Source organism: Neolamprologus multifasciatus, chromosome 22, assembly GCF_963576455.1.
Source record: "Neolamprologus multifasciatus chromosome 22, fNeoMul1.2, whole genome shotgun sequence".
NCBI classification, from domain to species: Eukaryota; Metazoa; Chordata; class Actinopteri; order Cichliformes; family Cichlidae; genus Neolamprologus; species Neolamprologus multifasciatus.
In genome coordinates this window covers 5,742,350-5,770,091 of record NC_140459.1, presented here as the reverse complement: position 1 = coordinate 5,770,091, position 27,742 = coordinate 5,742,350, and the positions used below count along the sequence as shown (strand labels likewise).

General features: G+C 36.9%; 2 protein-coding genes and 1 pseudogene across 5 annotated transcripts in view; 1 reads left to right on the top strand and 2 right to left on the bottom strand.

The window, feature by feature from the left end:
- Nucleotides 1-27,742, top strand: part of LOC146492738 (major histocompatibility complex class I-related protein 1-like) — a 51,507-nt gene that overhangs the window by 1,663 nt on the left and 22,102 nt on the right. The window contains exons 2-6 of one of the 3 annotated variants that reach the window (XM_085147957.1): nt 810-1,079; nt 2,242-2,514; nt 3,320-3,628; nt 4,810-4,914; nt 5,116-6,761. In XM_085147957.1, coding sequence (XP_085004083.1) covers nt 810-1,079; nt 2,242-2,514; nt 3,320-3,628; nt 4,810-4,914; nt 5,116-5,183 — 1,025 coding nt within the window. In that variant the 3' untranslated portion in view covers nt 5,184-6,761. Of the gene's footprint in view, nt 1-809; nt 1,080-2,241; nt 2,515-3,319; nt 3,629-4,809; nt 4,915-5,106; nt 6,762-27,742 lie in introns of those variants that run through there. The other 2 variants (XM_085147956.1, XM_085147958.1) reach the window with 2 other exon arrangements.
- Nucleotides 9,089-17,764, bottom strand: LOC146492740 (major histocompatibility complex class I-related protein 1-like). 2 transcript variants are annotated; one of them, XM_085147945.1, is made up of 6 exons: nt 17,506-17,764; nt 16,167-16,436; nt 13,303-13,581; nt 11,491-11,811; nt 10,854-10,934; nt 9,089-10,615 (listed from the first exon to the last, which is right to left on the bottom strand). In XM_085147945.1, exons 1-6 carry the CDS (start codon nt 17,651-17,653, stop codon nt 10,575-10,577), a joined length of 1,140 nt encoding a protein of 379 aa, XP_085004071.1. In that variant the 5' UTR covers nt 17,654-17,764; the 3' UTR covers nt 9,089-10,574. The 2 variants fall into 2 exon arrangements, with proteins under 2 accessions (XP_085004071.1, XP_085004072.1); XM_085147946.1 differs by having other exon boundaries at nt 16,371-16,436; nt 17,506-17,762.
- On the bottom strand, nt 25,301-27,439 carry LOC146492739 (major histocompatibility complex class I-related protein 1-like; annotated as a pseudogene).

The window sequence follows — 27,742 nt, the reverse complement described above, 5'->3', positions numbered from 1 at the left end:
TGTTCCATGGTTGTTCTGTCTCGCCTGTCAGCTGTATCCCATTGTCTAGTCCGCTTCTCTGTGTTATGTTTCCTGTTTTACTTTGAAAGTCTGTGTCTCACTCCACTGTATCTGGTTTTGCTTCCCTTGTCTCATTAGCCCTGATTTGTCCCAGCTGTGTTTCCCTCCTGTCTCCAATTCCCTGATTGCTCCCTCTGTGTATTCAAGCCCTGCGTTTTCCTTTGTCTGTGTTGTGACCTCCCTTGTCCTATCCTGTGTGTTTTGCCCATCCACCCACAACAAACATTGCATCTTTAGATTTAAATCACAATTAGAGGTGATACGCTTTATTTGTAAATGACAATGATCTTGATTTTCTTGGGTTTTTTAAGTTGTGCCAAAACTTTACCGGTTTTTACAGCACCATTCACCCCCTCAATGTTTTATGTAATAAACTGAACTAAACGTTTTTTGTTTGTTTGGTGTAATTATTATGTATTTCCAATTACATATAAGTAAGACTGGGCACGTAGAAAGAAAAGAACAAAACCAACATACAACTTCCTTATCCTACCACTGAAAGAAAAAAACATACCCACGCCTGATGCCAGCCTAACACGACAAACTGGTTTCTAATGAATTTGCATATGAATCGACTTCACTTAATATTTCATTCATTTCATGTAATTCTACTCTATTTATTTTAGCACAATACCTTTTAATCTGGTTAGACAGGAATACTTTCTTTCTTTGCGAAGCTAGATCATGTGCACACAAAATCTAGACATTTATTGAGTTATTTACTAACATTATATACTTTTGTCCTACAGTGAGCAATATTCTGAAGTATCTTGTCACTGGATGCTCTGGACACCCAAACATCTCAGAATTTATGTATGTTGGAGTGCTTGATGGCATAGAAGTGGTTTATTGTGATGCCAGCAAGAAAATATTGGAACCAAGACAGGATTGGGTGAAAAAATTATTTGATGACAAACCTGATATCTTGGAGTGGTTCACCCAAGACTGTTTTGGGCGCCACGTAAACTTTTACAGAAGTTTGATTTCTGATTTGAACCAACATTTAAACCAAAGAGAAGGTACAGTATTTTCTTTGATTCTGTCATATCATCATGGATATATCTAAATAAAACTGATTAATGTATAATGAATTAAAATAATTAATGACTTAAAAATTGTAAGTGTATTTTAAACTTATTGTTACTAACTTGGTTTTTAAGATGGACAGTGATTTTAAATTGGACACTCAAATTAGGGCTATTGTCCAGTATTCAGCACTTAAGGCACTTGACAATGGTAAGACCTATTTTATCCAGGCCGCATTTTAAAACAGTAATCCATGTTTTTTTTTTCATCTCGTTTGGATTACTGTAATGTACTGTATTTTGGAGTAAGACAGTGTCTTCTCTCTCGTCTACAGCTAGTTCAAAATGGGTCTACTCGACTTTTAACTGGAACTTGCAAAAGAGAGCACATTGGCTTCACTCCATTGGCTGCCTTTATATCTTAGAGTTCATTTTAAAATATTTGTGTTTGTTTTTAAATGCATAAATCATCTTGCCCCACCTTACCTCTCTGAGCTTCTTCATCCTTAATCACCCCCCCATGTTTCTCAGGTCAGCTGACAAGCTGCTCCCAGGTTCAAGAGGAGGCTCAGAGGGGACAGGGCTTTCTCTATTGCTGCTCCTAACCTGCCCCTGCACATTAGAGAGGGCCCTTCATTGTTCATTTTTTAAAAAACACGTCTTGAAACCCATCTTTATTTCTTTTTTCCCTTTATAAACAAATTGCATGCTTGCTTGATATTTACAGCCTTACTTTGTGCTTCTTAATTGAGACCAAGAATCCTGATGTAAAACATACATTTACTTGTCCTAATTACTTCATTGTTCTAAATCTTAACTTTTTAAAAACTAGTTAGATTTAGCTGTTGCCTTTATAACATTTAACATTTTTTCTGCTTCTTACAGTTTATAGTCTAGATATATATCAGCTGACGTCTGGGCTGGAATAGTCTTTACCTCTAGTTTTTAATCTTTTTCTTTTAATATTGAATAATCACATCAGACCTCCTTTTGATTCATCTGTGATTCTAATTATGGTCCAATAGAGATATCAATAAAGGTTTACAGATAATCTAACATGACTCATGAGCACAATGCAGACTTTGAGAACAGAAATGGATCACAATGTACAATTAACACAGATAATTACAGTCTTTGTTTTTCTTTGTCTTTCCAGGTGTTCACATTTTGCAGTGTATAATTGGTAATGAAAGGAATAAAAACTCTGGCGAGGTGACAAGCTTTTTACACTTCGGTTATGACAGAGAAGGTATCTTGGATTATGATCTAAATACAAAGACATGGATCCCACTGAAACCAGAGCTTTACAGTGCAAAACAGATGATGGATGATGACAGAATTACATACATAGAAGCCCTCCTCCGTAACGCAATACCATACGAATTGACGTTGTTTTTGGACTATGGGAGCAGCGCCTTGAATAAAACAGGTAGAAGCCTAGTTGAGCTTAAAGCCAGTTTTTCCATGTTGCAAAAGTGACTCTTTATCTACACAAATCCCTTTGGTAACAATCATCAGACCAGAGGTGTATCCACTATGTGCTTATGCAAACAATCAGAAAAAAGCTGTCAGCCTCTCAGCATGACAAGCTCCAGTCTAACAATACACAGACATACCCTGAAAACACATGGTCCACACAGGTCCCAGTAGGATCATGCTTAAGCAGAGTTAATCCTGATTCCAGCAAACTGTAAACTGTGGCCAGAAGATTGCAGTAATGCAAACAGACATGGGAGAAGCCTTTAGGACAGAAGTTGTGTGAGATGAAAGGACAGGGATGACTTTTACTTTGCCTTCAAATGATATCCATTTTTGGTTGCCTTGCTTGCACTGATGGAATGCCAGTGATTTATTTTGATGATTTTGGTCATGTTCCCATTTTAACCTGTTGGTGATTTTGGCTGCTGGTAGATAGTTGAAAGACATTTACACAAACTGACTATGGTATAAGTATAACATAATACAGCCTTATACAGCTGCTGAAAAGCCGGTGACTCTTTGGCTCTAATGACTCAATAATTAAAAAATTTGATTTGAGTTCCAGCCAGACATATTGTCTGTTGCTACTGTGTTATTTTTTTCATCTAATATGTACACTAAACATGCTTCTCTCATAAAATATATTTTCTTAATATCTCCTTATTAAATGTCTTCATCTTTGTTTTTCATTCCTGTTTTTCCTAATTTTTCCTCTTATATTTACTTCCATCCATTCTCATGGCATCTCTCTCCAGTTCCTCCTTCAGTGTCTCTCCTCCAGAAGACTCCCTCCTCTCCAGTCAGCTGCCACGCTACAGGTTTCTATCCTGACAAAGCCATGATGTTCTGGAAAAAAGATGGCGTGGAGATTCATGAGGGTGTGGATCTTGGAGACATCCTCCCCAACAATGATGGGACCTTCCAGATGAGTGCTGATCTGAATGTTTCATCAGTCACACCTGAAGACTGGAGCAGATATGACTGTGTCTTTCAACTCTCTGGTCTTGAGAATATCATCCAACTGGATAAAACAGTAACCAGAACCAACCAGGCAGAGAGAACTGGTAATGATAAAGTTGTGAGAAACGCATTTAATTTATTTTGTCTGCGGATACTGTGGTTTGATATTTGAATTTCTTGTCCTGTTTTTTGTTTGGACACTGATGTCAATTAGTTATTACTAGAATAAAAACTAACGGAGATCATAAAAGAGAATAAAAAAACCCCTAAAATTTTAATATGATTTAATTTTCAGTGAATGTATCTCATAAATGTGTTTTCTGGTTCCACACATACGAGCTGTTACTGTTGTTAATGTTAACAAACTACTTTTTAAATTTCACTGTTAGACCCTGAAATCCTGACAGTGATTTTTGAACTTCCATATTTCAAATTAATCAAAGTGTCTTTAATCCATAAAACCTTTGGTTATTAATTTTTTGGCCTGATATTTGGGGAACTGCTGCTGAATATACGCGGTGTTATTCAAATGAAAACAAGAGCTTCTCTAAAAACTTTAGAAATGTAACAATATGATTTTAGTGCATCTGCTCTGCTTAACGGAAAAACATGTTCTTTTATCTAGGTATAGTATTTCAGTCATAGTACTGGGTCTATAACCCAGTGTGTGACTTAAGTTTGTGGTTAAGTTTACATTCTTTGATTTTTTTGGTTTTCATGGTTTTGCTTCTCTTTATTGTTTTCTGCTTTTGCTATATTTATAGTTCCTAGTCTTTAGTTTTCTGTCTCTATGCCCTCCCTGTGCTCCATGTTCCCTCTCTGTCTCCCCCTAGTCAATCATATCTCCATGTCACAGTGTCAAGTCCAAATCCTAGTCAATATCTCATATTCCCTGTTTTATTTTGACAGTTCCAAGTCTTGTGTTCAGTGTTGTCAGTTTTTCTTCCTCCCTCATTATGTCAGATATACTCCAGCTGTGTTTCCCTACTGTTTCCGATACCCTGGTCATACTTTGTGTATTTAAGCCCTATGTTTCCCTCTGCCCGTCGTTGCGTCGTCCCATGAGTCCTGCATTTTGGTCCTACTCCTGCCTGGCATAGCACCTTTACATGGCAATTGTATGTATAGTTACACCAGACTCCTATAGAGATTATAGTTTAATCACCTCCCCTTACCTCCCCTATGTTGTTTATAAAGTAACTAGCTGAATACTACAGGGTGGACTTCTTCTATTCTAACCTGCTTAATCTGCAAATTTTATCTTCTGTGTTTTTAAATGGAGCAGATAATCCCTCTGACATGACAGCTCCAGTCATTGCAACAGTGGTGGTTCTTCTTATTTTCGTCCTCATTGCTGCTGTTGGATTTGCTGTTTACAAAAAGAAGAAAGGTGAGCGAGGAGTTGAGTTCATCAGTCAGTGAGCAGCTGCAGTACATGGCTCAGTTAAATGATTTTCTCAGCATAGTATATGTTAGACTTTTTTTCTTTCCTATTTAATAGAAAGTTTGATTTTAAGGAATTTAAAATCACAAAATCCGGACATGAAACAATGATTTATAAATATTTTATTTTTTTCTGTAGACATTACAGCTCCTGAGAACAGCACTGAAGCCTCTGTGAGACTGAATCAAGAGACCATCACGGCACCGTCTATATAGTGTTCTTTTTATTTTTTTTAAATTTAACTCTTTTGTTCTTTTATATAAACTTGATTTTGGATTTTTTTTTTTTTAGAAAATCTTTTTTCATCTTATTATTTTGAAAGGATGTTTTGAAAGAAGCTTCATGTTTATGATTCATTTATGTAGCCACGAGTGGTGTGAAAGTGGAGAAAAGTTATAATAACTCTAAGGGTCCGTGCCCGTGGTGGAACTAGGAAATATTCAGTGGGTTGGCCAGGATGGATCTGTGATCATTTTAACCTTTCTAAATGGAAGTGTCTGCGCTCCCATTTGCATAACAATTTTTAAATCCTGGTAGAATTGCAACCAAATAAACTAGAGCAAAAAATTTTTTTGCATATAAAAGGAGAAGTTGTAGTTACATATCATGCATTCAACTTGTCCCAGGTCGCCATTTCCTTCCACTAATGACTTTGCAAAAATTGAGTTAAAAGCGCACACAACAACAAAAATATTATAATCTAGAAACTTGTTGGAATAAACGTCATGTTGTCAGCAGGAACTATCACATGTCCACCATTACCTGAGGAGTGATGTCATTTTTGTGGGAAATGTAGTTCTTTTCCCACCAGGGCCTTTCAAAAGGTTCACCGGTGGTATTAAAAGTCATGTTTGACTTAATGCCTTTCTGTATAGTTCCTGGGACACTTAAAACTTAAACTGTACTGTTGGAAATAGTTTATTTTGATGTATATTCTGTTTTTTAAATTTAATTTTGCAATTATTATACAAATATGCAAATTTGCAAATATCTATTTTTGTTTATTAAGCTTTAGGATATAACAGTTATATTGATGTATAGCAACTTAAAATGCTACAAGAAGTGTCACTACAGCATGTAAAAATGTAAAGTTAAGCTCTGGCAAGTTCGTTCTATGGTGGGGTTAAAAGGGTTGGACCTAAACCACACATCTCTACAATATTTGGAAGGTAGTGGTGGAAAAGATGAAATAATATATCTTGCATGTAAGCTTCCACTAAACAAATCTAGCACAATTTGCAGGCAGATCTACTCTGTATTACTACTATGCTGAGAGGACAGATCCTTCAAGTACAAAGTATAAAAGGCAGTGAAAAGATATTCGTTCGAAAAGTGTCAGCACCAGAATGTACCTGAAAATTAAAGTCAGTATTTCTTTTCTTCACTTGTATAAACATGGAGTATTTTGGATTAATAGTACTGTTGTATTTGTATGCTTTATATATTTTTTGGTAAGTTAATTTACAGCATTAAATCATATTTTATAAGGATGTTGTGTGTTTTTTAGGAAATGATGTGATACTATGTTAGAGCCGTTACTTTATATATTGGACACCGGATAATGTTTTGTTCTTTTTTTCCCCATTTTTTTTTCCTTTTCTCTTGTTCCCTGGTGATGATATTCATGGAAAAAAGTAATTTATATATAAATTTACATAAAAAGAAGATTTAATCACTGTGTGTAACCAAGAAATGCAATTGATTGAGAAATGCTTTGAGATGTATAGATTTATTTGCATATTTTCCACTTTTTGGTGATGAATGTAGAGGAATAAAAATTTATTTAAAAAATATTCTGCCCTGTTTGACTCATTTAGCAAAAATCAGCCTATTTAAAGCACTGAAATCTTCATTCATGCCTGTGAGACTCATTTAGACACACCCAGTATAATCAAAATGAAGCCAGATCTCATTTTATGCATTTGCTCATTTCTTCACTTTTTTCAATTTTGAGGTAATATTCCCCATTGCCAACACCATCAACCAGCAGCAGAACATCAGTGTTATTTGTGATGTGCATTTCTAGATTCTCTACATTTGGCAGGCAAACTACCTGATACTATGTTTAATGCATTATTCTCCCCCTGAAGATAGGAGTACCCCAACCGGTCGCAGCGGATTGTTGTGACTTGGTGCTATATAAATAAAATTGAATTGAATTGAGTATATTATTGGTTGCAGTTGTTTTTCTTCTGTCTCTTTGTTTGCAGTCTAACATCCACAGTTTTCAAGATGTGAACAATTAGGACTCCCCACAAGGAGAAAGGGTTATACTAGAACTTTGGTGTTGTTTGATGTTTTCATTACAACTTGCTGAATTGGCTAAAACTGTTGGCTTCTATAAGTTGTAAAAAGATTTTAAATTCTGTTCATGCATTGGGCCTGTTTGTGTGTCATTGTGATGTTTTAGGACATTGTATTTAAAAATTAAAAAGTGTTGTATAGCTCTCTCCATGGGCTTTCCTTTTTTTTTAACCAGGAAGACCCCATCAAGATTAAAAACCTCTTTTTCAGGGGAGACCTGGCCAAGGTAGGCAGCAGCAAGTATCTCACAGTTACAAAAATTACACAACTAAAATCAGGCAACAACAACACACCAATGCAAAAAAAAAAAATAAAATAAAAAATAAAATAAAATAAAATAAAATTCAATTAGTCAAAATGACAAGCAATCTAACTGAAATGTCACGGAATTGGCCTTAAGGATTCTTAGTTTTGATTTAAAAGCACTTAACGGAATTAATTTTGTCAACTTTTCTAGTCGTTCTGCAGCTTGTTCCAAGCCAAAGGTGCTAAATGGTGATATATTACTTAATATGGTGTCTTCAAATTTTTTTCTCAAGGTCAACTTTAACCTTGGGTAATAACGATAAAAGTTAAGGTCAAATGCTTAGCCAACCTAAACACTCATGTCCCGCAAGGCTTAGTGTCCATAAAAATTGTGCTTAATCTAAAGTTTTTCTGATTTTCATATTTGGTGTGACCAGACAGACAAACAGAACAAAAGGCACTTAGACTAAAACTGACATAGCTACGTTTATCCTACCATAAAAGAATAAGAGAAGGTACGACCTCACCCATGCTCCCAGGATGTGGGTGTGAATGCCAGAACACTCTGGAATGCACACAAAGTCTTATAGTGAACAACAGCCTAATAGGGATGGGTATTGATAAGATTTTCACGATTCCGATTCCAGTTTTGATTCTGTTTAACGATTCGATTCTTTATCGATTCTTTTTAAAAAAGGAGAACACTAAGGTCGATTAGCTTAGAACTTTGTTTTATATCTTCTCTTTGAACAAGATAGAAATTTAGGAGTAACATGGCCTTACAAACCCAACAGTGACATCTTAAGAGATCCACAGCCTACAGTTCTTCAATGCGGTGTCACAGGGTCCCCAGGAAAAAAAATTGTAAATGTAAAATAATAAAATAAATATTCTTCTGTAGCAATAACAAAGTATAACATCAATTATTCTGTAGCAATTACACAAGAATATCCAGTAATGTCCCTGCCTACAATTAAACACATTCACTTACCGAAAATCATCTGCTGTGGCAAATGGGTGCAAACCTTTGACCACAAACTGAGTCACTGCTTGGTGACATTCGTCTATCCTGGCCTGAAAGGAGACGCTACCGGTAGACTGCAGCGACAACTGCCAGCATCTGAGCCAGACTCTGTCTGTCTCTCTCATCATGGTCACCTAAATGCACAGTAATAAGGTTTTGTAATAAGGCAGATCACGCAAACATAATATGTACTGTTAGTTGATTATTTACCTGCCTCATTAACAGGAGAGGACGTGCAAACGTTACCGCTGCTGCTGGGTTGAGATTCACGAGTCCGGAGCGGAATTAAAAACACGACATTCATTTAAGGTCATCGTGTGTTTTGTGAGCAAATGCTTTTGCATATTTGTAGTGTTTCCTCCCTTAAATGAAATATCTACTTTGCAAGTATTGCAAGTTGCCCTGTTGTCTTCCGTTCTCGTAAAGTATAATGAAACTTTTTAGTGTTTGAGCCGCTTAGGCGCCGTGTTTCCTGCCAGGTAAATGAAACACTGGGAACCGGTTCTCAACAAGAACCGGTTTTCGATACCCATCCCTACAGCCTAAGTCATCATAAGGTCAACATGCAGTATTCTACCATATGCAAACTTATATTATTAAAAGATTATACTGACTACTAAGTACAATTTTCTATTGACACAGACCATGACAGTTTCAGAAGTAAATTACTGAACATTAGGCAGAGCCAAAGAAATAACTCAAGTAATAACTAAACTAATAGATAATGTATACTCCACTAATGAGAGAAAAGTAGAGAAAAACACATTTTGGTGGGCCTCATAAAAGACAATAAAGCTGTTTTTTTAATTAATTGATCAACATTTCAGATTTACATTATTTGATCATCATTATAATCTTTAATAGTAAAACACTGACAGTGTATTGCATTGCAGAAGTATGTTGTTCCACGGCTGGTTTTCTTGATGTCACCCTTTATGTTTCAAGTACTTTGAGTTGAGAGTAGAGTAGGGTGATGGTAGGAACATATACTGAATCTCTTCATTTTCATGCTCAGCTGTCTAGTAGTGTGCATGGCTGCTGATGCCCCACCAATCTGTCAATCTCCCACTCCACTCTTGCCTCAGTAATGAACAAGATTCTGAAGTAATTACGCCCCTGTCCTGTGACTGTCATTCATTCCTAACCTGGAGTAGGCTCCACCCTTCTCGGACTGAGGACTGTGGCCTTGGACTTTGACACATGTCAAACTCCGCCACCAGGAACCCCAGTGCAAGTCAAGGGTTGTCTCTAGCTGGTTCCAGAACCCAAGTATCCCTCAGCCTCAAGTAATAGCTCAGGCTTCTTCCCCAACAGAGAGGTGACGTTTTGTACCCAAAGCCAGTTTTGGCAACCAAAGACTGGAATGCCAAGGCCTCTGCCTTCAAACCCCGCTAGAAGCTAATGGTGCCGCTCCTTCTCTGTCAGACTGCATCTGCAGGTAAGCTCATGATGCACAATTAAATAATTTGCAGTAATTAAATATTATAATTTAATATTTAAATGACAAAACAGATCTAAAGACAGATAACAGACATGTCATCCGAAATACCGTAACTAAGTGAATAAGTAAGTTAATCCAGATCACAGATGGGTATGTTGATCGTGCTTTATAGTACCCAAACAATATATTATAAGATATTGACTGAGATTATTTTTTTTACAATGATGTATTATCTGGGCAGACACTGGACTTTATACACTCCTGACTCAAGCCAACATGAAGTAATTTAGAACAGTGTTTTTGGAGAATTGACCAATCTTTTTTCTTCTTCTCTTTTTTCCAGTGATTAAAGCCTCTGACTCAAAACTTTAAAAATTTAAAAAAAAAATGAAAAAGTTTGTGAGACAGCCAACATTTGGTTTATTAAGACAACAAAAGTATTTTCGAGGCAGCTTGGATCACATGCTGTAATCACAACCCATCAAAATCCCGGGTCCAAGTTCAAAGTCTGTGACATCTTTGCTTTTAATGTGTTTAACTGCAGGTGTGTATAGCTTTCCATATGGCGCTGTGTGGGCTGGGTTTCCAATTTCAATTCAGTGACTCATACAATTCATCGATGTCAACGGGACCTGTAAGATCGAAAACACATAGTTATTCCACTGGTCCTATTTTGGATTTATACATATATAATAAGACTCTCTTGTACAATATTATACCACAACCTTTTTTAAATCCACAGATCAAAGTAAAATGATAACAGTTTACTTACGAGGAGCAATTTCTGTTGCCAAAATAAGAAGGAAACAAATAATTGCAGACATGTTCAGTTTGATTAAAGAAACAGTTCAGTCCGTTTGAAGCTCTCACCTTTTTTCCTTTTGTAAACAACAAATCCAACAGCAGCAATAGCGATGAGAACAGGAACAACAACAATGATGGAGATTAATTCTGCTCAGAAAAACAACAAGATGAAATACACACATGAACTCATTACTATGATATTCATTCATCATGAAATCTTAAAATCACATATTGATAAGGGGGAAAAAAATAAAGTATCATCTCTGTATGAAGCTATACCGATGCGAAATAATTATGATGATTATGTGGGGAAAAAATAATATCCTACAATCTTACAGGACCAGAGTGGTCCTGAAATATTGTATTGTCAGCTAAAGAAGTTCATTGTAGGAGGCATTTATGTAAGATTTGTATGCATGCCTTTTTCTCACCCCAAAACACCCCTAAATTAATTTAGTAACAGCGCTGCAATTGTGATGCTAAACATAAATAAACATTTTTTTTATTGATTAAAAACATTAAATTCCAGGATCACTGTCATGGTTGCATAGTCTAAACAGTGAATGTGAAATTTAAATAGGATTAATTTTAAGGGCAATGGAAAAAAATGGTCTTTGGGATCTCCCCGAGTTTAAACACAAAAAGTGGACAAACGCCACATATAATAAAAGCAAATAAAATGAATTAAATGTGTTTCTCTCACTTGTTCTGTTGTTTTCATCCCAATTTGTTCTGATTGCTGTTTTATCCAGTTTGGTTACAATGTTGTCCTCAACACCAGAGAGATGAAACACACAGTCGTATCTGCTCCAGTCTTCTGGTCTGACTGATGAAACATTCAGATTAACGGTTATCTGGAAGGTCTCATCATTGTTGGGGAGGATTTCTCTGTGGTCCACACCTTCATGAATCTCCTCTCCATCTTTCCTCCAGAACATCATGACTCTGTCAGGATAGAAACCTGTAGCGTGGCAGCTGACTGGAGAGGAGGGAGTCTTCTGGAGGAGAGACACCGAAGGAAGAACTGCAGAGAGGGAAGGTGGAAACCAGATGCAAAGAGGTAAATGAGCGTGAATGAATGGAAGAAGTAGAGATTTAAATCCATATGATCAATGTAGAAATACAAAGATGAATAAATCACATAACCAGATACTTCACATAATTAACAGTGATATATATCTATGTACTGACAGTCAGTGATAGTTGTCCAAAATGCTGCATTTTTTGTTTAATTTTCAATTAGGTCACTAGTAAGAATAACAAGGTTCTTCATTACATTTGTAATTTTTTATTTAAAAACTGTAGATGACATTGATCAAAATGTTAAACCACATCAGCAAAACATTGTAGCTGCACAGCAGTGCCTGGACTTAGCTTCTTTTAGAGTTGCCTCCAAAATACTGTTCATACACAATACCTTCAAAGTAGTTCAGGTCAATTTTGACCTGGCTCAAAATTCCCTCATATCCCTCACACATTTTGGACAACAAATCTATTAGAAATCTATACATAGCCTAACATTAATACATGGAGGATTAAGCCTTAGTGCAAATTAATTTCAGCTGGTTCAGTCCCAACTGATCACCTTTAAAAAGTGTCTCATCACCAAGGTGTCACATAAGAAACATCTCACGAAGGGTAGACTCAACGAGCTCTCAAGACCTTTGCAACCTTATTTTTGCAAATATGCTGATGGCATTGATTACAGAAGAATTTCTAAACTACTGAAGGTTCCAGTGAGCAATGATCAGAAGAGTCGTAAAAGAAGGTCTTTCAGTAGTTATGGCGAACTACAGAAAGACCTGGAATCAAAAGGTACAACTGTTTCAAAGAAAACTAGAAGTAATGCACTCAGCTGCCATGGCCTGTATGCACGCTCACAACTCCAACATGCTTTTTCTTCAGAAGTGAAGTCTGTTGAAAGTTTTCTAAACAACATTTAGGCAAGCCTTAGAATTACTGGGGGAATATATAGATAGTTCAATGCATAGCAATACACACCATAGTACACACAGTGTTTGGAGTTGAAAGGCACAGCACATCACCCAAAAACACCATATCAACAGTGAAGTTGGTGAAAAATCTGCTGCCATCTACCAGGATGTTGAAGATGAAAATAGGGTGGATGTTTCAGTGAGACAATGATCCCAAACACACAGCCAAAGAACCTCTCAGCTGTTTTCAGAGAAAGAAAATAGAGCTGCTAGAATGGCCTAGCCAATCACCTGACCTGAATCCACTTAAAAATCTAAGAAAGAGCTGAAGGTCAGACTTCATATCAGAGGCCTACAGAACCTTCAGGATTTGAAGACTGTGTGGAAGAATGAGGCAAACAGAGCAATGCAAATTTCAGGCCAAAAAAAGAACAAAACAAAGAAACAAAATAACATTTAAAGAGTTAAATACAAAATAAGCCTAAACATTTTACCATTTTCTTTTGATATCATCAGAACAATACAATATAAACTGTATACCGTATCCGTGAAACTGCATCAGGTCATATGATTCCTGTTACCTGTTCTCTGCAGGAAGCTGCTCCCATAGCTCCAATACCTCTTCAGCCACTCTCGACAAACCTTAGTGAGGAGGCTTTCAATGTCTTTGATTACAATTGTGTCAGTATCCCATTCCTTTTTGATAATGGCAGCTTCTGGTTTCAGTGGGATCCATGTCAGTGTCTTAAGATCCAGTTCAAGAAAGCCTTCTCCATTATACCCATACTGTACCATACCAACCACTTCATCAGTGTTTTCATTCCATTCACATCCACCTGTTCTCTGTAATATGTGAACACCTAAAAAGAGAGAAAAAAACAGGGTAAGCAAGAAACTATGATAATATTCTACATTGTATGAGCAACTTCTATTATCTGAAATTATTATTATTAATTATTGATAAATCAAGATTACAAAAAAAAGATGAGGGAGTAAACTGATTAATCCCAAGAATCATCTGACAGAGTTATAGGCTATAAACCATGTTAGTTTTCAAGATATCTTTTTCAAATTTTGCGTGTGTGGCAGAGGTGTGGTCCCTGGCTCAGCTGCACGGGAGGGGTGGTGCACTGAGCTCAAGGGGCGGTACCAGGGAGGTAGGAGGGAAAAGTTGAGATGATTGGTCTAATGAGGTTATGAGGTTTTTTTTTAATTTGTATGGTGAAGTTGGAGACCAGAAGGGAGAAGAGTGTGTGCACCCAGCTGGAAAGCTGGCTGACGTAGGTGCCGAAACAAGTAAAGACACATGAGTGTAAAGTTAATAAAAACTCCAAAACCAGGCACAAGAACGGTGTGTCGGGTCGCAGTCATTTACAGCATGGTTGTAGATACAAGCAAAATTTAATTTTGGTGAAAATCAGTCAAAGTCAATGTCAAAACAAATGTGAAAATCAGTGAAAACTTTTTTTTTTAATGGATTGTCTTCAAACTGCACAACAATATATTGAGGCCTTGGTGACACGAGTACCTATGTTGGCTAAGCATTGGAACTCGACCTTCATGGTTAGTGCCCAAGGTCAGACTTGAGCTTTGAAAAATATTCAAGAAACCATATTGAGTAATATATCAAATGAAAGGTTATGGGGAGAGTTTTACAACTCACAACTTTATTTTTTCAATGTCCTATGACTCATATGGGTGGATTTGATCACTAGACGAACAGCAGCCTCTACAACTCTAGCTGACATCCAGCATGGTCCTTGCCCCACCTTTTTTTGCCCCCAGTTTTGCTCCAGCTTGTCATTGGAATTGAGCGTGAGTGCGTAGCCAGATTAGAAGCTATCAATTTAGTCTGATAACTGTGTGTAAATGACCCAGGACAGACCCGACACGCACATGCTTTTCAGCATCTTGCTTTTATTATCACTCACGGTTGGTTGTTTACACACTGGATGTAGGTTTTCAGCTCACAGCCACACACTCCAACAACAACCCACACTTTAAGCTGGCGAGGAGTGATTGCAGATGCCATGCAAGTGCGCCTGCCTACCCTGCACCGGCGCCGCAGACCACACCCCGCCACACTCTGCTTACTTACACTGTAAATATTGAGCACTTTGTGGCAAGTTAGAGTGGGAAGACTTTTGTGTTTAAAATTATTTTCCCCTTCTATATTGATCAGGAGTATAGGATTGAGAATTGTCCTTTGTTTGGCCTTTATTAAGAACTTATGTTTGTTTTATTGGGGACAACTCACCTCAAAAGCAACTCATTATCTGAAATTATCCTGTCCTGTTGGCGCTTTCTTGGGAATAGGAAGAGTGGGGAGTTGCAAGTTACCCCTAGGGTGGGGGCATAAGTCTAACAATTTAAAAAAAAAATATACATCTACATTATGCCAATCAGACAGAGCATTATGGCCACATGTTGAATATTGTGTTGGACCCTCCGTTTGCTGCCAAAACAGCAGCTGAACCATCGAGGTATGGACGCCACTAGAGCCCTGATGGTTTGCTGGTATATAACAGATGCTTTAAGTCCTGTAAGTTGTGAGGAGGGGGCTGAATGAATCACTTGTTTGTCCAGCATATCTCACAGTGCTAGGATGGATTGAAATATGAGGAATTTGAAGGACAAGTCAACATCTAAAAATCGTTGCTGTGCTCCTCATTTCTGATCCATTTTTTCTTTGTGTTAGGGTCCATTATCATGTTGCAAGAGGCCACAGCCATTAGGGAATACTGTGAGAAAGTTGCTCAAAGCATCACACTACACTATCCTGGTGCCAGGTGTTCCTTTTCTGTGTGGAGTTTGCAGATTCTTCCTGTGCTTACATGCTTATGTGTTTCTCCAGCTAGTCTGGCTTCTTGCCACACTCCAAAATGTATATGTGAGTTAGCTTAACTGGCGATTCTAAATTGGTTGCTGGTGTGAATAGTTGTCTGTCTCTCTATTGGCCCTGTGACACCCTGTTGACTTGTCCAAGGTGTACCCTGCCTCTTACCCTAAAACAGCTGGGATTAGCTCCTGACCATGAACTGGATAGGTGGAAGATAGATAAAATAACAATTTCACATTAATCATTTTTCCTGAAGTATATTCCTTGATTTATATTTCACTCGCTGGGCCCACGTCCTCATTTTAGGTTTTACAGCATTTTAGTAGGTAAAAGTGAATGCTTTGACATGAATTAAGCTGCGGTTTGGGAAAGGCCACGAAGGGGGGGCCTGGCAGATCCCCATGTACTAAATAGAAGTGAAGAAGTTGAAGAATGGAGAACAAGGATGGAAGGAGGGTGGGGCACGTAAATGAGAATGATCAGTTTGCAGAACTGGGGGAACCTATATAGATGACAGCCGGAAGGAGTGTGTTTGGAGGCGTGGTCCCGCTCCTGAAATTCCGATACATAATCTCCAATAATCAGGTTTAACACAAAATACTGCACCTTCTATTTGATGTAACAGCTGCTTTACAGTAGAAATCAAGAATCTGAAGATCTTTGGCTGATCTTCAAAACACTGTTGGGTGTACAATGCCAAGTGCTGAGTGTCATTGCTGAATATTTTTTTCATCCAGTCCTGTCTTGGTTCTAATTTCTTGTTCCTGCTGTCACAGAAAACGGCCTCAGTGCCATCAAACAATACAACACCTGCAAACTCTGAGATGTTTGGGTCTCCAGAGGATCCAGTGACAGAGTGCATCAACGAGTGTTTCACTGTGGAACAATATTTACAAAATAAGTAAATAAGTACATGAAATATACAAACATCATCAGAATTATGATTAATTCACTATAATATGTTTTATACAGTCTCCCAAAGAGAACGTTAATCTCAGGTTGGTAAACTCCCGTGGCCAAACAATGGACTCTCATGGCAGTGAAATAGTCACAAGCTTTTGTCTATCAAAACGTGTCCGTTAAAGCAAAAAAAAATTTTTCCACTTAAAAAACAACACACATGCGCACGCACACACATAAACAACAGTATCAGGCTGGTGGAGGCTGGTGGTATAGCCAGGACACTCACACCAGAGACCCAGTTCAAGTTCACTTCACTAACAACAAATTAGTTAAGGTTAAATATTAAAATTGTGTTTCGAGTTAAAATACAACATCGCCATGGTGACATGTTCTCCTTTTCTCTGGACACAGGTCACAAGCTACATGATAAAAAAATAGTCTGCTTCCTGTTAAAATACATTACTTGTGCTCACTATCCCGAAAAATAAAACGTGTCCAGCTTGGGCCAAAAGACAATCGAGAACAACAATCAGAGATATTTTTGGTCCATGATAAATATTTAAGACTTATCATTAAATAATAAAACATTTGTCATAAAATATCGATTTTCTTCATGTACTGTTTTAAGTTTTCAATAAATTGCAAAGATTTCGAGAAAGATTGCATTTAGGTCTTTTCGGTTTGTGAATAATAAATGATCGAGAATGAGCTATGCAGAAAAACAATGTCAGCAACTAAAACCAATAGTCTAATAGTCAATAGTCTGCCAAAAAATATTACAGATATGTATCTTTTGAAAACATGTGTAACAGGGTAAATCTGATATAAAACTTTGTGCAGTTTTTATGCTCCATTATCAAAATATTTCTAATTATATATCACCTATATATCACCTCATTAAGAAAAGTAAAACTTTTAAGCATAACTGATAAAACCCGATTTTGTCTGTCTCCTGTTTATATCCTCTTTATTATTGTAGTGACGCATTTAAAAGAGAGAGAAATAGAGGGGGGCTGCTGTTGGAGTTCAAAGTCTTTCTTACCTGCAAATAAACCATGGTAGAAGAGAGGCAACAAAAGTAATATCATCTTCTCTTTATGATTAAAGCTGTCGGACCAAGAAACCATGAAAATCTGGAGACCTTGAAAATCCGAAAGAGTACAAATATCAGATTCCTGCCCCTCCCACATGCGTTGAAGTTCTGCCTCCAAAGTAAGTGATTAATGCCGTGCCATGACTTAAAAACAAGCTTTCAAATGTTCACATTTCAATTGTAAATGTTTTACAAGATTCAAGGTAAATTTTGAAAGCTTGATAAAAAAAAAAATGCTTTAGGTTAAAAAATCTTACATCCTACTTTTGCACTTGTCAGCACAGTTTTACAGAATGTCCAGTTTCAGAGTTGTAGATTTGTTGTTGTCCTCCAGCTGCACTGAAACATTGTAAAGGGTATAAATTAGAGATGGCACGATACCACTTTTTTATGTCCGATACCGATACCGATATCATAAATTTGGATATCTGCCGATACCGATATGAATCCGATATAGTGTGTTTTTTAATCAATAAAACGTTTTTTTAATATCTTGCTGCATTTTGTATAAGTTTATACTCAAGTTTAAATAAATAACAACACTAAAGCTATTCTGTTATACCTGTATGTAAAAAATACAACAAAATATTTCATAGTTCAGCAATACTGATCAATCTAATAAACGTAAACCTGCTCCATCCTCCCTATTCTGGTATTTTAAAGAGTACTTAGCAGAAATATCAAGCAACCTAACTAATAGGGTTGCAAACTCCCAGCAAAAAAAAAAAATAGGGAACCACCCCCCACCCTCCAGCTCATGATGCTTAATCGATGTAATCAAATTTAATTTGATGCAGGGGGAAAATGCACAGAAAGAAATTATTTTTCAAGAATAATTAAATAGATTCAACATCTTTCTTCAACAGAACTGCAGACTGCACAGATGGTATCTTCCCAAAGGAAAAAGTAGTATAGCTTACTAGAGTATATTAGACTTAACAGTTACTATATACAGTAATGGACTTCTATATATTTTACATCAGATTAAAACTTTGGGTGTAAGAGTCAGATAATTATTTATTAAAAGCTCGACATTTTAAATGAGAATAAGAAAGAAAAGTATGTCTTTGTGCCCCCTTTTCCTTGTTCATGCCCTATCGGCCCCCCTGGCTAAACTTTGCTAGATCCGCCCCTGCACAGTTACCAGCCGTCAGCTACGTAGAAAAAGATCCTGGTGTAGAAAGTAATATTAAATAAATTCTAACAACAGCTTATCAAGCTTAAACGTGCTGCTGTTGTTCAGCCGCTGGTTTCCTCTTTCTGGTGAGAAGTGGGCCAAAAACAAAGAAGAGAGACAGACTCGCGACAGAAAAGCCGATCAGCTGATCATTAAGCAGTTTCATGATTGAAGTAGCAGCAGGAGAGGGAGAGAGAGGCAGTCGCTCCATATATCTGTTGTTAAGCTTAAGGTGGGAATGCTTTACAAACACTCAGAGATGAACTTACACACTTGCTTTACTTCTCTCTGGGAAAACTTCCTCGGAGATGAAATGCTGGTTTGCTAGCAAGGCTACAAATACACACAGCGGCTCTATCACGTGACGCATACTGCTGCAACGTGCTACGGTTATGAGCCGAGTTACGCCGTGTAGCAAGTTTTGTGAGGTGCTTTTTTTGATATTTAATGGATCGGATTACATTTTTTATTTCTCACCGATATCCGATCCAGTAATTTGGGTCACTATCGGACCGATACCGATACGTAATATCGGATCGGTCCATCTCTAGTATAAATTAGGTTTTTATAAAAACTGATGTAGCTTACATATAGGATACATACGGCACATGTTAAAAAAACAAACAAACAAAAAAAACCCCGTGACATTTGAAAGCTTTAGTTTGCATCTCTTGCAGTTGTACAGTGTTCTTTCACTGCTGACTTTACTGCATCAACTTTCAGAGACGCCCTCACAGTTCTGGTTTTATATGCAGTGTTTTCTAGCAGCTCGGATTTGAAAGCAGCATGAATAAAACGTGTGCATGGTCCCTGGGGGCAGACATGCTTCACTTTGGAGTGAGGACTTATTACCACTTATCACTTATCACAGGATGCAGGAGTCTGTGCTGTCTGGTCTGCAGCAGCATGAATAACAGGTGGAATTTACAGCTTAATAATATTCAGTCCAGTAATCTAGAATGCCCAATAATATCCACTTAAAGGTGAAGCTGCTTGGATATTATGGTGGTCTTTATTTTAGATTCTCGCCACCTGCCCACGACTTTGGTGTCCCACCCCGTTACTCCTTTTAGGACGCTCATAACGGTGTGAACTGAAGAGGCTAGGTGTAGAACATGTAGCATACACACGTCGGCATGAAATACAAACTGTACTGAACAAAACCGGATACAATGTGTTTTACTGGCACAACAAGCAGCTGTTTGGTGTCTTTGTACAAATTAACCAAAAGATTAAACTTTATTTCTTCATACCTTAGAGGGAGTTTAGACTTTGAACTCAGTCCACAGCTGCTCTTACCTGAAGAGTGATCAAAGAGGATGGAGCTTTTGTTACATTTTAATCTTGTAAAAAAAAAAAAAAGTGCAAAACACCTAGAACAAGTTTGAGGTTTTTCAGTTTTCTGTGTCATGTTAAAAAAAACAAAAAACAACAACTGTTATTTGTAATCTCATGGCCCTATAAATGATTATCTAATGAGAAGTTTCTGATTGCATGTATGTACATAAATAAAAACAGTATCCCATTACATTTTTTAGGAACAATGTAGCAAAGTTGAAAACAAAGAGTAAACATCCATCAAGTCAGTATGAAGCAACAATGGCTAAGAAACTTATCTAAATATAACAGTGATTGAGAGCTGACATCAGTCTTTATTCTAGTGAGACTTGAATAAGAAACGAATATAAAATAATTGCATCTATCCTCTGTATATATGGTGAAAAAAGAGACTGCAATGAACTCTCAGTACTGTGCATTGTGAGAGGCACTGCTATTCTCTAGTTTTTATTGTGCTCACGATTTGAGCCCGATAAGTTGCTTGCCTAACTGAACAGCTGCAACATTTGAAATAAGAACAAGAGACAGAAAAACAAAACAAAACTCAGGAATCATCTTATAGAAGGAGCACTTATATATGTACTTACTTTTTTTTTCTTAATGGGTATTATTACAGATTTTCTTCATAGTGCTCTAAATCCAGCTTGTGGAGGTGTGATACATCCTCCACAGGCACAGCTAACAAGGAAAACACATCTCAAAGGAGAAAGCACAGGAAGCCAAAACATCACAGTCTCATATCAGACTCCTCTCCCTCATATGTGTTTAAGTTCTGCCTCCAAAGTAGGCGATTAATGTCATGACTGTAAAAATAAGCTTCACATTTCAGTTGTAAAGTTTTTGCAAGACTCGCAGTAAACTTTGAGAGCTTGATTAAAACGCTTTGATAAGTTAAAAATAGTACACAATTGGAACGAATTATAAATACACCATATGTTACGAAAAAAGTTACATTTGGAAGCTTTAGTTTGCATCTCTTGCAGTTGTACAGTGTTCTTTCACTGCTGACTTTACAGCATCAACTTTCAGAGATGCCCTCACAGTCCTGGTTTTACATGCAGTGTTTTCTCGTAGCTCGTATTTGAAAGCAGGACAAATAAAACATGCGCATGCTCCCTGGAGGCAGATGCACTTCATGTTAGACTGAGGAGTTATCCACCAATCATGCATGTGCACACGATCAATCCAGCCTACAGGATGCACGAGTCTGTATTCCCTGGTCTGTAGCAGCATGAATAAGAGCTGGAATCTAACGAATCCAGTAATCTGTGTTTGTATAAATTAACCAAATGATTAAACTTGTAATGTCATGTCCTTATAAATTATTAACCAATGAGAAGTTTTTGATTGCATGTATGTACATAAATAAAAACAGTATCCCATCACAATTTTTAGGAACAAAGTAGCAAAGTTGAAAACAAAGAGTAAATGTCCATCAAGCCAGTATGAAACTACAAGGCTAAGAAACGTTTCTAAATATTTGAATAAGAAAGCACAAGAAGTCAAAAAATTACAGCCCCCCCCTCCCCAGGTATTTAATAAATGTTGGTTCCTGGTTCAGTTTCTCAAAACTCAAAGTGCAAACTGAAAGTCCACTCCTTTATCAGAACATGACACATCCCTTGGAAAGTGAAACAGCACTCAAATGTTCTCAAATCTGATTTCTTTCATCAAACCAATACACACAGCTTCCTCTTTTGTGTTTGACCCACAATCTGGTAAAGACCACAATACATATATTTTGTAAAGACTGAAAATATGCACAAATGATAATAAAATAATAATAATAAAACTGAGTTTTAACAATCTCTAAATTAAAAAAGTAGAGATTGAAAGAAAACATTTTGTTTCGTTTTATGGCTTTTTGTAAGCCATGTTTCCACTCATAACAAACACAATCAAAGAAGTCCCTGTGATGATGGATATGGTTATGCTATTGAGCTTATATGATGAATATATGACAATTATTAAGTATGAGTAAAATTGCTTATGGATTTGTGGCAGGGTGTAGTTTGGGACTCAGCTGCAGGGAAGGGGTGGAGCAGTGGGCTCAGGGGACAGTGGTAGGGAAAGCTGGCAGCATAGGTAATATTCATCACACCAACCACACCTTTTCTATTTCAGTGGCTCCCAGGGACCTGGAAAAGGAGGATAGTTGAAACTAGAGAACAGGATGGAGCTGCCCAGAATGGTTGGAAAGGACAAAAACATCGTAAATAAACAATGTTGTCTTTTTTTAATGCAAAGTAGAATAAGCTGTAAAACTACAGTTTTACACAGTCAATGAGACTTTTTAACAGGATAAATAAAGGATTGTGAAAGTCACTTTGCCAAAAACTGATTGCAGCTTCTATCTTGTGACAGGAATGTTTTTTGTAAATGGTAAATGGCCTGTATTTATATAGCGCTTTCCTAGTCCTTAAGGACCCCAAAGCGCTTTACACATCCAGTCATCCACCCATTCACACACACATTCACACACTGGTGATGGCAAGCTGTGGTTCAAGCTGTCTTGATATCATTCATGAGTGATACATTTGGCAAATTTTGCATATTATAGGCCAATAAGTCATTTACAGCAGAGTAAATACGGGCAATCACTTTTTGGCAGACTACCACTTTTTGGCACACCGCTGCTTCCCGTCTCTCTGTGTATCTGGCCTATACCACAACACTGTCTTCCTCCCCTTCCTTCATTCGTATAATGGTATGATCCCAGTCTGTTCCAGCATGTGATTGGTCGCATGGAGTGCCCATCAAAATAAAATCCCACCTCTGCCTGCATGAATTGTCAGTAGGGCTGAAGATTCGGCTCCCCACATACCCGATGGACCATTTATGACCAGAGATGGGCAGTAATCCGATTACTTTTTTCAAGTAACGAGTAAAGTAAGGGATTACTATTGCAAAAACGGTAATTAGATTACCGTTACTTTCCCGTAGGAACGCTGCGTTACTGCGTTACTAAAATCGTGATTTTCTTGCGAGAATGTCTCATGACAGTGACATAAGCGAGTGCAACGTTCGTGACAACAGCTGTGTGCAGATCAACAATGGATCATATATCGAGTGCGGGAGAGAGTATGAGCGTGCAGCGTTTAAAGCGTGGAAGTACTGACCTTACTTTGAGTTTGATTCCGTAAAAAGTGACAAAAACATTAGTGTCCGTTGTGCGTGGGAAGAAAACTTCTTTTTACAGCGAAAAAAAACCCCTAAACTTCCAAGCAAGCAACGAGTAGCTACGACATAATAGGAAACTAGTGATGGGTCGTTCGCGAACGAAATGGCTCTTAGAGCCGGCTCTTTGAAGTGAACGACGCGAGCCGGCTCCTTATTGGGAGCCGTGAGGTTTTTTTTTTTTCTTCTTTCTCTCACCCTCTCTCTCGCCCTTTTTTCCGCTAAACTCCGCATGCGCGGCCCGTACTTTGCGCTGGGCAGAGGGGGGAGGGGCGTTAGTTACACTCGCAGTAGCACAGGAACAGAGAAAGAGAGCAGGGACAACAACGTCACATTAGAAAGGTATAGTAATCATCCGCTATTTTCAGTTGCAGATGATAAAGGATTCAGAAATCATGCAGGCCCATATGACAGAGAATGTGCATCTTCTATTTGTTTTAATATTTTAATTTATATTTAATTGTGTTGTGGTTTGCAGTGTTTTGTGTTGTTTCACGTTAAATTTGTTTAAAAGGAAAAAGCTGAAAATTTAAATAGTTAAAAGTTTAAAATGTAAATAGTTGTTTTTTGTATTATATGATTTATTTATTACATGTAGAGTGAATAAATAAAGTATATTTATGGTGGACCTTAGAGACAAAGCACATACAAACTCCAAAACACGTAAAAACTCAGAAGCACGTACAAACTCCAAAACACGTAAAAACTCAGAAGCACGTACAAACTCCAAAACACGTAAAAACTCAGAAGCACGTATAAACTCAGAATCACGTACAAAAGACAACAGAAGTGCTCCAGGTTTCTAGGGCGCAGTGTTGAGCTTTTGTTACCTAGTGGCTACACAAGCCAGGAAGTATCAACAACCGGATTTGGTGTGTGGTAGTAACAGGTAAATGAACTTTTTTTTTAAAAATTATTTGAATAAATACGAGTGCTTGTCTATAAATACACAAACAATACACATATGCTTTCAATTGTGTAATTTAAGTGATCTGGGTAGCTCTGTTTTGGAAGTTCAGTAAACGCTAGAAATGTGTTTTGGAGTTTGTACGTGCTTTTTGGAGTTTGTATATGCTTTAGAGTTTGTACGTGCTTTGTCTCTAGGGGCCATATATAAACATATATAAATAAAACCACTTTTTTTACATTAGTAATTCCTTTTCTGCATAATTTTATATTATTGTTAATGATTAAATAATTAAAGCAACAAAACAACCTGAAGAGCCGGTTCGGAGCCGAAAGAGCCGGCTCTTTTTAGTGAGCCGAGCCGAAAGAGCCGGATCTCTAAAAAGAGCCGGAAATCCCATCACTATAGGAAACTCACAGAGAAACTGCCGTATCCTTCCACTGACCGCTGCGGCACACCTGCACCAGGATAACCCTCCGCCTACCCTAGTCCTGCTTTACAGGTGAAAATAGAGCAAAAGGACCGCTAGTCTTTGACTTTATTTATTTTCTGCTGTGTTTTACTTGCATCTGAAAGAGTGAGTGTAAGTGTGAGTGTACACTATATATATATATATATATATATATATATATATATATATATATATATATATATATATATATATATATATATATATATATATATATATATATATATATATATGTATATATGTGCTGGAATGTGCAGAAAATAGGTTTAAATGTTAAACTAATTTCTTCCAGTCAGAGAATGGTGCATATAATTAAAATTTTGCTTCATGCATAAAGTTAAAAGATTAAAACTAACAAAACAAGTTTTAAAAAGAGACTTTTCCATTTGATTACATTTTGTATGATGGATTATGTAGAAAAAGTAGAATTGGGCTGAAAGATCTATCACTTTATCGCCTATTCAGGTTGTAAATCATGTTTTTAAAAAGTAACTAAGTAACTAAGTAACTAAGTAATTAATTACTTTTGAAAATAAGTAATCAGTAAAGTAACGGGATTACTTTTTTGGGGAAGTAATCAGTAATTAATTACTGATTACTCTTTTCAAGTAACTTGACCAACACTGTTTATGACATATGAAATTGTCCCGCCAGCCATACATTTGACACCCCTGCTCTATATTGAGAGTAAGATTTTTCTTGTCTGCTGGAGGAGAGACAATGATGGAAGAACTGGAGAGAGGGGATGTTGGAGAGGGATGAATGGAGGCAATGGACAGAAGGAGTGATAATGGATGGAGAAGTAGAAAAGATGAGAAACAATCAACACAGAATTAGATTAGACAAAATTAAAGACACAGATATGATGAAAAATACAGAAGCAAATGTAGTGTACATGTTAGATGAAAACCATTATACTAGCAGCAGAAAATAAGTCAAGCTGCTGAAAGTCAAGTAAACCTGAGAATCAAACTATGATTCATATCATAATCATTACATATATTATTAATCTCTGGCTCTCTTCCACAGCAGGTCTTTTGTGCTTTCTTCCTCCTCCCCCTTCCCCTTACATGAGCCTGGTACTGTTGGAGGTTTCTTCCTGTTAAAAGGAGTTTTTATTTTCCATTGTTGCCAAAGCGCTGGCTCATAGGGGGTCATATGATTGTTAGGGTTTTCTCTGATGCATTATTTCATACATAATTATATACATAATTTCCTTAGCGATTTATGAAGTATTCTGATTCTGATTCGGATTATTTCAGGATCTGCTTTACAGTATAAAGTCCCTTGAGGCAACTGTTGTTGTGATTTGGTGTGAAATACTGACTGATAATGCTGTTGCATTAAAGCAAGAAGACTGGGTTTTAATCAGTGATGTATTTGTTTTTCTTGCGCCTGCGTGGATTCGTTCCATGAACTCTGGATTTCCCCTGCAAGGTGTGTGTGTGTGTGTGTGTGTGTTAGTTATCAAAAATGCTGTTTAAGTATTAGATTAGCACATTAGTATGAATGACTAGGAAAATCATTGTCAATTTCTATTTTTCCTGCCATCTCTAAATACAGTTTTGCCTAAAGAAGTTATTAATCACAGCTTTAACCAGCAATTGTCAATAAAACATTGTAGCAGTGCAGTAGCGTGTGTGGTCATTCAGGGTTACCTTCTAAATCATTTAATATAAAATCAGAGTAAATATTTTGTCATTATACATTTAAATTTTTTTTTATCATTTTAAAGGTACCTGTTCTCTGCAGGGAGCTTTTCCCACTGTCCAAATACCTCTTGAGCCACACTGGACAAATCTGAGTGTGGAACTCCTCGTTTCCTTTTTTATCATCTATGTCAGAATCCCAGCTCTGTTTTATCATAGCAGCCTCTGGTCTCAAAGCAATCCATGTTAATGTCTTAATATCAAATTCAAGAAAATCTTCTCGATCATATCCAAGCTGAAGTACACCAGTCACCTCTCCAGTGTTTTCATCCCATTCACAGCTGTTTATACTCTGTACTATGTGGACACCTGAACAGAGAAAGAGAAAAAAGATACTTCAACGAAACATTTTGATGTGTTTATGATTCAAGTCAGACAGTCTGTCAACATTTTCTTGGACCTGATTGATTAAAGTTACAAGAAAAAAGCTTCAGAAAGACAAGATACATAAACAGATTCATCCCAGGGCTAAAGGCAAAATCTAAAGCTCCCTATATTTTAACTGAAGACTAAAATCTAGTACTGTAAATGTATTGTTTTATTATCTTTTTAATGGATGTTCACATTAGCAATGTCTCAGGATTTCAGCTATCAATCAAGTAACACAAAATTAACACTTTAACCAATTCTACATTCATATATTTATTTATTTATTTATTTTTTAGATATGTTGAACTGCTGCTTTAATGTAAAAAATAATCATTTAAAGAAGTCTGGCAGATTCTCAAAACACTGATAAGTGTACATCTCTGAGTGCTTAAGGTAATTATCTAATATTTGTTTCACCCAGTCATGTCTTGGTTCTAATATTTTGTTGCTGGTGTCACAGTAACCAGCCTCTTCAAGTGAATCAACAAATGGCGACATGAAAAGCCAAACAACAACAATGCTGTTTCTTTAGAGAGTCTTAGCTTACATGTGTGTTTATTTCATATTTTCAGTTGTTTCCCTCCACGGCTAAATAAATCGGTTTCAGTAATGCACTGATATACAAGAATGGACATAAGGTGCTTCTTTCAAAGAAAAAACTCTTTCTGCTTTGTATGTTGTTCAGTATATTTCTATGCAAAACAAGAGGAATTTCAATACACAGCAGTATATTCACAATTTAAATCAGATATTTACATACACTTTATGGAAAACACAAGAACATTTTTTTTTACTGTACAACATCAATTTAGAGTAAACTTGTTTTGTTTTAGGTAAATAAATATTGAAATATCTTTTGAATTAGTTAAATGTCAGAATAAAACATCAAATTTAGGAGTACATATACACTAAGTTTATTGTTCATTAATAAGAAAACTGCAGATGATTCCATTGTGAGCTGAAGAAGCTTCTGATTGGTTAGTAGAGTCCATGTGAGTAAATTGGTGGCACACCTGTGGATGCATATAAGGCAAAACACA

Coding starts and splice junctions, on each gene's coding strand:
- LOC146492740 (XM_085147945.1), bottom strand. CDS start 17,653: ATGTGGGAGGGGCAGGAATCTGATATTTGTACTCTTTCGGATTTTCAA. Junction 13,582..16,166: donor GCTGTTACATCAAATAGAAG/GTGCAGTATTTT, acceptor CTCTCTTTTTAG/GTGTTCACATATTACAGAGA. Junction 11,812..13,302: donor CAGCTTCCTGCAGAGAACAG/GTAACAGGAATC, acceptor CCCTCTCTGCAG/TTCTTCCTTCGGTGTCTCTC.